Source organism: Mizuhopecten yessoensis, unplaced genomic scaffold (assembly GCF_002113885.1).
Source record: "Mizuhopecten yessoensis strain PY_sf001 unplaced genomic scaffold, ASM211388v2 scaffold716099, whole genome shotgun sequence".
Lineage (NCBI taxonomy): Eukaryota > Metazoa > Mollusca > Bivalvia > Pectinida > Pectinidae > Mizuhopecten > Mizuhopecten yessoensis.
The window spans coordinates 129,408-141,685 of NW_018479947.1; the positions used below are offsets into that span (position 1 = coordinate 129,408).

At 34.6% G+C, this 12,278-nt stretch overlaps 1 protein-coding gene across 4 annotated transcripts in view; it reads left to right on the forward strand.

Annotated features, from left to right (window-relative positions):
* The window catches only part of LOC110441694, a 22,728-nt gene extending 10,798 nt beyond the window's left edge, over window positions 1-11,930 (forward strand). For 2 of the 4 annotated variants that reach the window (XM_021484912.1, XM_021484911.1), the window contains exons 4-10: window positions 1,484-1,635; window positions 1,956-2,228; window positions 3,003-3,098; window positions 3,409-3,444; window positions 5,184-5,243; window positions 5,645-5,827; window positions 10,684-11,930. In XM_021484912.1, coding sequence (XP_021340587.1) covers window positions 2,049-2,228; window positions 3,003-3,098; window positions 3,409-3,444; window positions 5,184-5,243; window positions 5,645-5,827; window positions 10,684-11,346 — 1,218 coding nt within the window. In that variant the 5' untranslated portion in view covers window positions 1,484-1,635; window positions 1,956-2,048 and the 3' untranslated portion in view covers window positions 11,347-11,930. Of the gene's footprint in view, window positions 1-1,357; window positions 1,636-1,955; window positions 3,099-3,408; window positions 3,445-5,183; window positions 5,244-5,644; window positions 5,828-10,683 lie in introns of those variants that run through there. The other 2 variants (XM_021484913.1, XM_021484914.1) reach the window with 2 other exon arrangements.
* The last annotated feature ends 348 nt before the right edge of the window (window positions 11,931-12,278 follow it).

Genomic DNA, 12,278 nt, shown 5'->3' on the forward strand with positions numbered 1-12,278 from the left:
TGTCCAGTAGATGTGTTACCGGACTGTGTAGAAGCTGACTGACGATGTCCACTTTTATTACCCGGGGTCCAGGAGTGGGCTGTTGCACGTATTGGGGTTCCATGACTGGAGGGATGGACTGATTTAGTGGATATCTCGGGTGTTACTTTGCGTGGTTTAGACGGCGGGTCGGGGTAGTTGGCAAGCTCTGACAGTCTTGTTACAGAAGTTTTGCCACCAGATCTGTTTCGCACAATGATTTTGCCATCTTGGGTCCATGTCCCAGAAAATGTTCCGATAGATCTCAGGTATCTAGCTTTAGCATACACAGCTGCTCGTTGTTTTGTGAGAGCTTCATTTAAGTAGAAGGGAGGCTTGGAGCGCACTACGTCAGCAAATGAGTCCTTATGTGGGGATTGGTCAGATTGTATACCAAATAATTGAAATCGGCCATCGTACACCTCAGCCCGGGTGGCATAAGATATAAAGCGTACTATTATGTCCCTTGGGTAGGTAGGGGATTTCGGGCCAACCCGATGGGAATTACTGATGTCAGCTGATGTTACCATTACTCCCAGTTGGTTATTGCACGCCTCCACGATAAGTGAGGTGGTGTTTTCACCTTCCTGTTCACCCTCTTCTACACGACGTTCGAGGGCATCGATCTTGGCCTCTAAGTTTGTGATACCGAGGGTGGCCATGAGAGTAGTTTTAAATAAAGAATTTTTCATCAATTGACCCACAACCTCAGTAATTAAGCTTTGGTCCGTTATATCTGCAATGACCGCTACACTTTCTCTCACTTTGTCGGGTAGGGCTTGCATTGTTATTATGGTAAACAATATGGCGGCTTTGTAGTAGGTGTAGGTCCGACAATTAAAATGTTCAGAAAAAGGTCATAGAACACTGTAACGCTTATATATTCTTCAGTGTATATATATCACATACTTGAATGTTAGAAAGGTCAGTTTCGGGCTCACTGCGTCTTCATATTAATGTTTAATATGATGAAGGATCCTCTCAGGCGTCGGTCACTTCAAAATACGTCCATTCTCTTCAAACCGGAAGTCAATGATTTAATCTTATAACAGCTAATTTCGGTAATACAGACCATCATTGAATGTTGTCATAGCTAACGTTGGTGATATACAACCAACATTCAATTTCGTAATAGCTAATCCTGGTACATGTAATATGTAACAACCTATATGAAAATGAAGAAGAATGTAAATAAAATAAATCTTTCTTCGTTTTACGAGGATTACATTTTACGATCTCTGCACATGAAACTCAAAATCCTACAAAAGTCATGAATGCAACAAAGTATAGACGGACATCATTGAATCCGGTTAAAGTCTATCTAAGAAATAAATAACCATAATTTAAAGGTTGATACTGCTGCCCTGCCATAAAGTATCCAAGTAGGTTGAGTATGTTTGCAAGGAATAGGTTAAAACATCGTTTTCTTCACTGCTTAACGGCGTGCTTTTTATTTCTATTTTAGCTGATGTTCCTCTCTCACAGAATTTAAATGGCCTAGAGATTCTACGGAAACAACCAACATCAAAATCACTTAGACAGTGTTGCAGCTCTAGCTATGAACTTACAGACCTATCTCAATTCGAAACGAATACGTTGTTTTCATGGTCAGTGGAGGTATGGTGAAACAATTCTTATGTAATTTCAAGAATAATTTATACACGTAGCAATTCTGAAAACATAATTGTTATTGCATCATTTCTTATTAATAATTATTACTAAAACGTTGTTAAATTAATATATTTTCTCCAATATATAGTTTCATACTTTGATACGAAACAGAAGAGTTTAGTATGACTGAAAAGTCTTAAGTGGACGAAATCACCATATTGTGCCGTAAATATTTCCTTTGTTTGGCTCTCCCCATCGGCCTAAAATGTGTTAAAATGTAAACCTCCTTATTTTGCATTTCTAGCAGATTTTTTGTCCCATTACAGGAATCCCAAGAGTGCTACCGAAAGATAATGGAGGAGGCCAATGACCACTTCCTTCTTTAACGATACGCCGTGTTTGTTTTTGGTCCCACGCTCATGTTTTTTATCGGGCTTCTGCCTTTAGGCATTGTCACATTATTCGCCTCATTGTATATTTTGTTATCAATACTTACCGGAGCAGACACCTCTATCTCAGACCTGGTTCCAATTTCCATTTTGTTGATTGGTTTAATCATAGGTCTCTATACTGTATGTACAGTGTACCTATTTCATCAGGTATGTGTATCTGACATAAGATATGTAATGCTCGTAAAAAACTATTACACCAATGTACTTGCTTCTGTAGTTTATGATTTGAAAAGATGCAACGGCCCTTGTACAAACGGAACCAGTAAATAGATTAAAAACTTCCAAAAAGCATCTTAATGACTTGTTTATAAAAGTCATGAAGTCGAAAAGAGTTAGATGATTTCAGAACTTGAATTTTAATCTTAAAACGATTTAGAAAAAAAATACATCTAAAACTTTGAGGTAAGGTCAATAGATGATGTCTTCACATTTATCCTTCTCATTAAATAATCAGACTTCTGCCATGTCATTTTTCTTGCGTTGCTAATTATTTTGCTAACGCTGGATTGATTATGGTCTTTTATATAGAAAACCCTATCGGTCTGTTGCCTTCAATTTAACATTGTAATGCTTTATAAATAAGAAGATATACACTTTCTGCCACCTTCAAATACACATCGTAATACAACTCAAGTTTCCTTCAATATGTATGTTTGCTTCCATTTCCCTCATTTAAGGTCTGCAATATGGAGATCGGAAAAGCCCCTGTAGTTACTTGGCAAGGGTAAAAATACATACAAAATATGTAATCTTGGCTTTTCGATTTCTTTAATGGTCTATACTGTCTTTGATTTAGTTTGCCTTGAAACCAACCTATGACCATCCAAGTCAATGTTTTCTAGTGTATTTCCTGGCCTATTAAGAACTGTGGTGGTTATTAAAATTACTGTGACAAGTTATTTTGGTTTTTTCTCATTTCAGATAATGAAAAGACTCCATTCCATCGTGCGGAAGAAAACAGATTGTAAATCACAAAATTACATCGTTATTCCCAGACGGCACAGAAACGCCATTTTCGTATCTTTTACCTCTTATGCATTTAGATTACGTCATACGTGAGATATAATGGATTTATAAATAAAACATATACTTTTTAAACTAATCAATTTGGTGTTTACTGAAAGGTTAATAAATGTGAAAAAGATGTGCCTTAAATAAAAGTTTATCTGTAAAGAAAGATAATCAGTCTCTGCCTATCTAATCCCTATCTATATATATCACGATGAGCTGATGTAACCTCCAATGTAAATGATAAAATATTTTGTAAATCCAAATACAAAGTAAGGAATTTATCAATAGTCTGACATATATGCCTTGACAAATTAAGATTTCCTTCATATATTACGACATGAAACCATGCTGGGTAAGTACTGTTAATTATTATTTCGAATAGCTAACGATTCCTTATTTTCAAGCAGATACTAGGTATGATGACATGATTTGTTTTTGGTAGGGTTGGTATATAAACGTAGGCGGATGCATAGGCTATCTAAATTATTTATGTTTCACTTAATCAGTTACAGTTATATTTCCTAAAAGTTCGTAAGAGTACAGCTGCGACGTTGGAGGAAAATAGTATTCAATTATAGCCTTTGGCTGAGGTCGATAAATCCAGGTATTGACCGAAGTTAAAGGCTACAATTGTTTTATTATTTTACAAAACAGAAATGTAAGCAATCTGAAAAAAAAATGCTTCGGAAGTGAGACGGTGCATTGTTTGGAGGCAAGTCATAATTCTATATTTAGAAACACCCAGTCTTTCAACAAAAATCACGCGCTCCAAGTCAATATCGGTTTTTATCGGTGGACACGTAATGCACTTCTGGCCAATCAGTTGTCGGGAATAATATGAAAAAATAATAAGCAGTGTTAATGTTCGATGAAATGACTATGGGCGTTAAGGGTAATCGCAAGTTCGCAAATATAAAGTTTCAAATTCATTCGAAAACTTGTTTAGGAGATATGGCATTACAAAGAGAGACAAAAACATGTATTTTCATAATAAAATGCGTGAATATCGTCTGTTGTGTTCTATTTGGTTGACAATTCGCCATTTTGAAGGAAATTAACTGATCACTTTTCAAATTTTGAAATCCTGCGCATGTGCCAAACAAATAAATATTTTACATTCCTAAAAACTGTCATACCAGTGTTCATTCGTAGAAAGGAATGTTTGTTTGTCATATGCGGAGGCGTTCAATTCTGCATGCTAACTGTCCAAAACAACATATTTTGGCTATTTTTGCATACCAACTATTGGTAGGGCATCTACGCATGTGCGTTGAAAAACATCTGCACCAAGAAAGATAGCCCAAATTAACCAGTATGATGTTTAAAATAGAAAATAGTAAATAAATACAAGTTGAAATATTTTTTTTTATGAGGCCGAAAATGACCCATAAGTCCTTTCACTATGATAGTATTTACATCGAGATGATGAATGAAAGCTGACAGTTTGTCTATATTGGTTCGGTTTACCTTGCTGAAGAATGGCTGATTATGTTAGAATGGCTGATAATGTTCACATCAAAAGAAAGTATCCATACTTTCAAGATTAAGAGTGCGTAGTAATTTATATAGTATAACCAACACGTATTAGGCTTACTCACGATTAGAGTCAAGAAAAAAAAGTGTACTGAGAGAAACGATGAGCGCCGAATGTTTCTTGGCGGAAAGATTTAAGAGTGCTGTATTTTCAGAAACTTCGAGACATCATTGTGTATACACATTGTGTGCAATAATACAACATTAAAGTGAAGCATACGATAATAATTTCTCTGCAGCTTTGAAAATGATAAAAAAAAGTAAATATCAATAGGCTTTTACACATTTCCGCTTCTGTTTGAAAAGTGGTTTAGAGTAATTTGGATTTAAAACGTTTCGGCTCCTAGCATCGCCGATAAGTCCTTGAGGGACGAAACAGCTGCATGATGCAGTTCAGTTCTATATTTGCAACCCCCCCGGGGTGTTGCGTTCATCTTTCTGGGATACCACATACTTATAGATCAGAAAACGCCACAAATACTTACAGTTAATGGAATTATATTGTCGCATCACTAATAATATGTCTTCATTCAAAACTGAAATCCGTCTCTGATTTAGAATTATCTGGAACAAAGAGCACGAGAATATTGGCCGGATGACACCGAAGAGGACATCGCTGTGAGTATATTGTGTAACATTTCACATGCGTCCGTCAACAATTTACTTAGCACTATAACAGGAGTTAAATCACGATCAAGACGAATTTAACTCATTCATCCGTATATATATTTAAACCAGTCTTTGATTTTGGTAAGATTCACATGCTACTTTGGGGGTGAATGGGATAATCAGTTGATGATAGGAGCAAAAGGTCCAATATGTTTAGCTTAAAAGTGTTCAATTTGAGTAAATGTTTGAGGTGATGTTCATCACAATTATTTCTCTATAGTATAAACCTGGCACAAGATTTTCCGAAAATTCCTAAAGCCCAAATTTAAACTAAATTAACATGTTGCATGCTATGTTATTTCTATAGGTAAATACAGAAAGGCACAATAACACTTATTTTGATTTTATAGAAAAAATGCAATGAGGAATTGGTCACGACTATCCTTGGCTCGTTTAAGGGGTTAGACTTGAATGCAATACCGCAGGCAGCGCCCATCCGGCACAATACTTATCAGAACAGGTGTTGCTTGTGTTTTGTCGCACAGTCGTCATGGACAAAAGGGAAGTCAGCATTAAATGTCATACCAGAACAAGTAAGTTGTAAATTAACTTAAGGATCTCGGTTCCACTGAGAAAACTGTGACTTAGTTATCTATTGATTACAGTTTTTTTTTTATCTGGCATGACCATAGCTTTGATAAATCAATGCTATAAAGAAAACAGTATCTTGAAGGACTTTTATGAAAAAAGGTTAAGATAAAAACACAATCTACATGAGTGCTCTGAGTGTAAAAAGCTCTGAACTTCATTTCATTTCAAATATATTTTAATGATTAAACAAAAGGATTGAGCAACATGCTTTGCCTATATACGCTCTCTCCATGGCTTCCAGCATACTTATGATAGTTGCAGACATCGAATACAATATTTACATACATACATTATATTTCAACTCATCTCATGACATTTGGGTACATTTATTGCGAGGTAATATACAATAATTAGACTGGATGAATATTTTCATGTTTCTACAAAATTACGTTATTTCATGTGATACATGGACTTACATGAAATTACAAACTTTGCTATATTGATTTTTAATATAGTTGTAAAATATTTGCCAAAACAAATTAAATATACCGTTATGGATATACACAGTATTCCAAATCGAATCATATATATGGATATACGTCTTGACCTGGAGCCACTAACATTTTGCTTCGGCAACATGAAATAAAGCAAAACTGATACATGCATGTATGCTGATAAAAAAAATGTACCAGGACTTATTTGAAGTAGATAGTCTTGAGATGAGTTGGAAAATCAAATAAAAAATGAACTAAAAGAAAACAGAAGAAAAAGAAAACACAAAAAGAAACCTTAACTAAATATATAAGAACACAAGAAAGTCTCGCACACACACTCTTACACTCCAACACCACATATGTTTCTACTGACATAGGTTTGTTGGTTTATTTAATGTAGTTTATATTTGTTTTAAATTATGTGCAGTTGGGCATTACATATGATAACAAAGTACACTAGTTCAAAGGATACAAATATATGGCATTTTGGTATTTCATAATAAATCATTAGTTTTTCAATAATTAAATAAATTATAACTATTCTATTGATTTACATTACTCCATCGTACCTTAAGTGTAATGACCACATAAAGCCCCTGGACATTTGTTGCCCGGTGATCAATCAACCTTGGTATATTGTATATAAATATATATATAAATTATTCAATATCAACATAAATAATGAATTGATCTTACAGAATACAAACAATACATCAACCACAAACAGCTTGTATATTTAACTTAATTTAATCTATTTGAACCGTCTTGTAGCATTAATGCACTCCATCAATTGGTTGTCCTGTAAATCAGTATTATTAGTGTTACCATTTAGAATAGGATTTTAAAATATTGTATTATGGAAATCAACATCATTTAATATAAGATCCTGCATAGGAGTTTGTCGTTCATCTGTGTAGAGAGGACGAAATGGTAAGTTGACTAGCACCATTTCTTAATCGACACATTAATATATTAGTTTTTTCGTGAACCAGAGTACATACATTTTGTTCTGTGTCCCCTACAATTGCCTTTTGTATTTCACTTTTAAAAGTAATATGATTAGTAATATTAGTAAAGTTATTATCGGCACTGTTCCATATGTTCATCATGCTGGGAAAAAAACCTATTAGCATATAGCGTGGTTCTAGGAAGAGGCACATTGAAAATTATTGAGTGCCTAAGATTGTGTGTATTTTCTTCTGGGTTTAATATACATGGTTGAATAATTTCATGTAGATAATTTTGGGTTATTTTGTTTGCTATTTTAAAGAAGAAGATGTGTTTATGTTTATCCCTCCTATTCTGTAAACTTTCCCACTCTATTTCTTTACATACTATACAATGGCTAGTCCCTTTTCTTAGACCAGTAATTATTGTCTATTATTATTTATAATGAAGTATCATCAGCAAATAATTTTAAATTACATCTAGAAAAGAAATACGTTTGGTCCTAGGACCGAGTCCTGAGGTACCCCAGCTTTCAACATTTGCCAAGTAGAGTGGAAACCATCATATATTACTCTTTGTTTTCTATCTCTGATATATTTATCGAACCACCCATACATATTATTCTTAATTCCATATTTCTCCAATTTATGTATTAATCCTCTATGCCACACCCTGTCAAATGCATTATATCACAAAATAACTAGCCTTATTTCATTTCCTTCATCCTGCTGACTTACTATAGTATTATACAGTGACATAAGTTGATTAACTATATAGTCTTTAGGAAAGAAACCTGATTGATTTTTTGAAATTATATCATTTAAAGACAGATAATTATATAAGTATTTAAAAATGATTTTTTCCAACATTTTTATAAATATTGGAGTAAAAGAGATTGTTTCTATAGTTAGTTGGATCACACTTTTGACCTTTACCTTTATATATAGGGACAACAGTAGTACATTTCCAGATGTAAGGGAGACAATTCGACTCTATTGATTTATTAAATAATATTAATAAGGGTTTAACTAGCGATTCAGTTATACCCTTTACAAATTAGGGGGAAATATTATCTGGACCTGCTGATTTATTGGTATTTATTAAATTGAGCTGATCTCTGATACCAAAAGGTAAATGGTGGAAATTCAGTTAGTGGTGTAACATCATCATCTGTTTTATTTGAAGTTGAGATAGTCGCAAAATATTTGTTCAGTACTTCAGCTTTCTCTACAGGATAAGTTATCATTACTTTTATTGTTGATGTTTATTGCAATTTTCCAACCTTTGTCTTTAGGAGTAGATTTATAAGAAAGCGAATTTTGGAGTTTTTCAAGATATGTTTCCTTTGCTGTTTTGCCTAGCGTAATGACCTCATTTCATAAATGCCTAAATGTACTCCATACTATCTCAGTATTGTTTTGTTAAGCTTTTTTGTGTTGTCTAATTTTAAGTCTGATGTCATTGTTAAACCAGGATTTGTCATTCGGTCTTACAGTTATGGTTTTATGGGGTACAGATTTATCTATGCATTCATGTATTTCTTGTGTGAGATATTCATTCAAATTTTCTACATGTAACAGGGATAATTTGTCATCCCAGTCAATAGATAATAGAAACACATTTGCTCTCACAAAATCTGCAATCTTGTAATACAATACATTTTTTTATAACATTTTTGTTGCAGAGTTTTATATGTTATATCTGCTCTAGTTGGACAGTGATCACTACAGAAGGGTGCATTTACTTCAACATTTTTGACTATATTACAGTTATTTGACATAATGACATCAATACTAGTGGATGAGCTTGTAGTTGCCCTAGTTGGTTCATGTATGTGATTTTTTAATCGCATTTGGCCATTATTCTTGAAAGTCTAAAGTTTGCAGTAAGGTTAAGCATATCTTGATTAATATCGCCTATAAGTATCAAGTCTGTATTTAAATCAATAACTTTTTCTAACATATTATCAAAAATATTGCAGTAATCTACCAAAGGAATCGGTGGTCTATATATGCATCCAACTAAGAAAGTTTTTTCATAGATTTTAACTATTTTAAAAGTATTTTTTCTTTTAGCATACAGATAATCTTTTACATAAACTACCACTCCTCCACCCCTATGTGTTTCTTTGTCTTTCCTAAATATAATTTTGTGGCTGTCTAAGAGTATATCAGTATCAGCAATATTTTTATTTAAATTAGTTTCAGTTAAACATATTATATCAATATCTGAGAATTCGCTTTCAATAACATCGGTCTTGTTTCTTAGAGAACAAGCATTTACATGACATATTGTAATATTATGATAAAATGCACTTAAGTTGTTATTTAGAGAATCAACTGAGCCTGGGTTAGTTTGTTTGTCATTGCAGAGAATCAACAGCAAAATCAGAATTTTAAAATAAAACATCAAATGTTTTGGAGTGTGAAACATGTGTACAAATTGGATAATTGGTATAAAGAAAATCTCTTTCATCCCGCTATGTTTATACACACAAGCTGACATCTAGGGTTCAATCTTACGAAGAGAACTCATTTTCGGCTGCAAGATGACTGAGATTTTCTGCCTCACTAGCACCTAGGTATTGTAAAACGAAATAGACTCATGCCGTTGGGTGATGGTAATATATAGAACACAATACACAAATGTACAACTCGACACACATACACTAAAAATAACAAACACACTTGCATTCATATTGTCTTCCTCGCCTCTCACTCCCAGGTCTCGTGGACGTTATTTTGAATATTTTGAACATGATTAACATAAAGCTTTGTTTCACATGGAGGTTTAAAAATGTATGTGACTCTGATTTGTGGTTTCTTTCAATTTGCTGGCTGTGCCTATGGAATTGGTTCGATATTGGAATATAAATTAACGAATTATTAACTTATTTCACCTGACATATTGAGAAGAGAGGAATGACATGTACCTTACCAGGGAGAACTAACACACAGTGACTCTTGTATGTGTTTGGGCATGTACTGAACTTCAGATTGGTATGCTATCGCTGTAACTGATTGAGCTATCTTGTCAGTGAAAGTGTACTAGTCCAACTGAAACGGAAGTCACTGGGAGATTATTGTATACAGTATAGGGAAAACGGCAGTGCAGTGTTGAGTATAAGTACTATGTAGACCACATAGGTCGTTTATACTTACTTGAGAGTCAGACCAGATCAGTTGTTTACTTACTGCAAATGCCGACCAAGTCAATTGCAAGATGTTCATCCTTATGAAGTACCTTTACATTTCCTTGTCGTTTTAATATACATAAAAACAATTTATAAAAAAAAATAAAAAATAAACAACAACAAAAAACCAACAAGAAATTCAGCCGTTGGTGTAGTGTGTAAATATCATCTGATTTGTTAAAGTATCCCAATTATTTAATATTGCTTTGTTTACGATTTGCAGTGTCTGGAAAATCAAAATGAAGAAACATGTGTCATGAAAATTGCAGAAAGCGAAACAGACCATGAAACTTTTGTCAAAAAAGCACTTGAAAATGAACATTTTGAATCGACAGAGGGAAACGACGAAACCAGCGTCATGAAAATATTATGCAATATACAAGAGAGTATTTCTTCTTATTCGCCTGGTGCAGGAGCAGTGAGTGGTTCACCTCTAACTGAAGCTGGAAGTGGTTTACCTTTGGCAGAAGCAGTAGGTTGTACATCTCTGAGAGGAGCAGAAGGCGGTACATCTCTGACCGAAGCTGCAAGTGGTTTACCTTTGACAGGAGCAGAAGGCGGTACATCTCTGAGAGGAGCAGTGGGTGGTACATCTCTGACCGAAGCTGAAGGTGGATCATTATTAGATTCGAACATTGACCGATGGTATGGAGACATGTGTGAAACTCGTGTGCGCGGGGAAGCTTCATCTACACAACAACCACAAGTGTCACACGAGCTGATTACTTGGGGGGAAAATCCAGTGAATTTGACTGATTCTGTAATGTCTACCTCATTTAATGATCTTGAGGAGGCTGTACCTTTACAGTCAGGAGACGAAGAACTGCAATGGTTTCGTGGAGAACATGATATCGACGAGGCGACACATGCAAAAGTACCAAGATAATAACAAACAAAAGACTTGCAATGAGGCTGAAACTTACCAGATATTTGTAAAAATATTGCGATATTGCAGTTGATTCGTCCTCTATCTGGTGTCAAACAAGTACGTGTTAGATCATAAACGTGAAAAAGGTATCGGCCCTTTACGAAACATTATGTTATTACGATAGTACTAGCATATAAAAAGTACATGTACATATCATAGGTTTTATTCTTTTCAGTGTTGACAATGACTCCGGGTTTTTTTCTTTTTCGCTGATCCCCAGCTTCTGAATTCGACAGTGCGTGGGATTCCTTTGTTCTTCTTTTAGTTTGTTGTCTCCCCGGCTCCTGAAAGCTACGAATTTTGGAGTTCATGATGTTATTTCGCTACTCATAACAACGTTTTGTGAAGATTACATGTGTAGTTTCTTAATATTGATCCAGTTTGTTGTTTTCGCAGCTCCTGGTCTTATTGACTTTGTGTTACGACTTTGTTATTGTACGTTGGCGCCGTGATTTATATGCCATAGTTAACTACAGTTGTGGGATCGCACAACGTTACACGATGTGCGGTGTGCGCACGATGTGTACACGGTGTGTGAACGATGTGTGCAAGATGTGTACACGGTGTGTGAACGATGTGTGCACGATGTGCGAACAATAAAAAGTTGGACGATCATTGCTTGCGAACATTTGTGTGCACGATGGACGAACGATCTGCGATAACAATCGTGGTTGGTGTAAATTGAGGAATGCTTGTATAAACTTGATTTTTTACGTATGTTTTCTATACTCTACCTACATATATACGCTTATCTTTATGTCTATACTTTCTTAAATTTAGAAATTGTGTTTTCGATATTTTTAAAACGACCTTAATCGACACATGTGAAATCACAACACAGTCCCGTATACAGGTAAATATAGCCACTTTATACATGTACCTTGATCTTA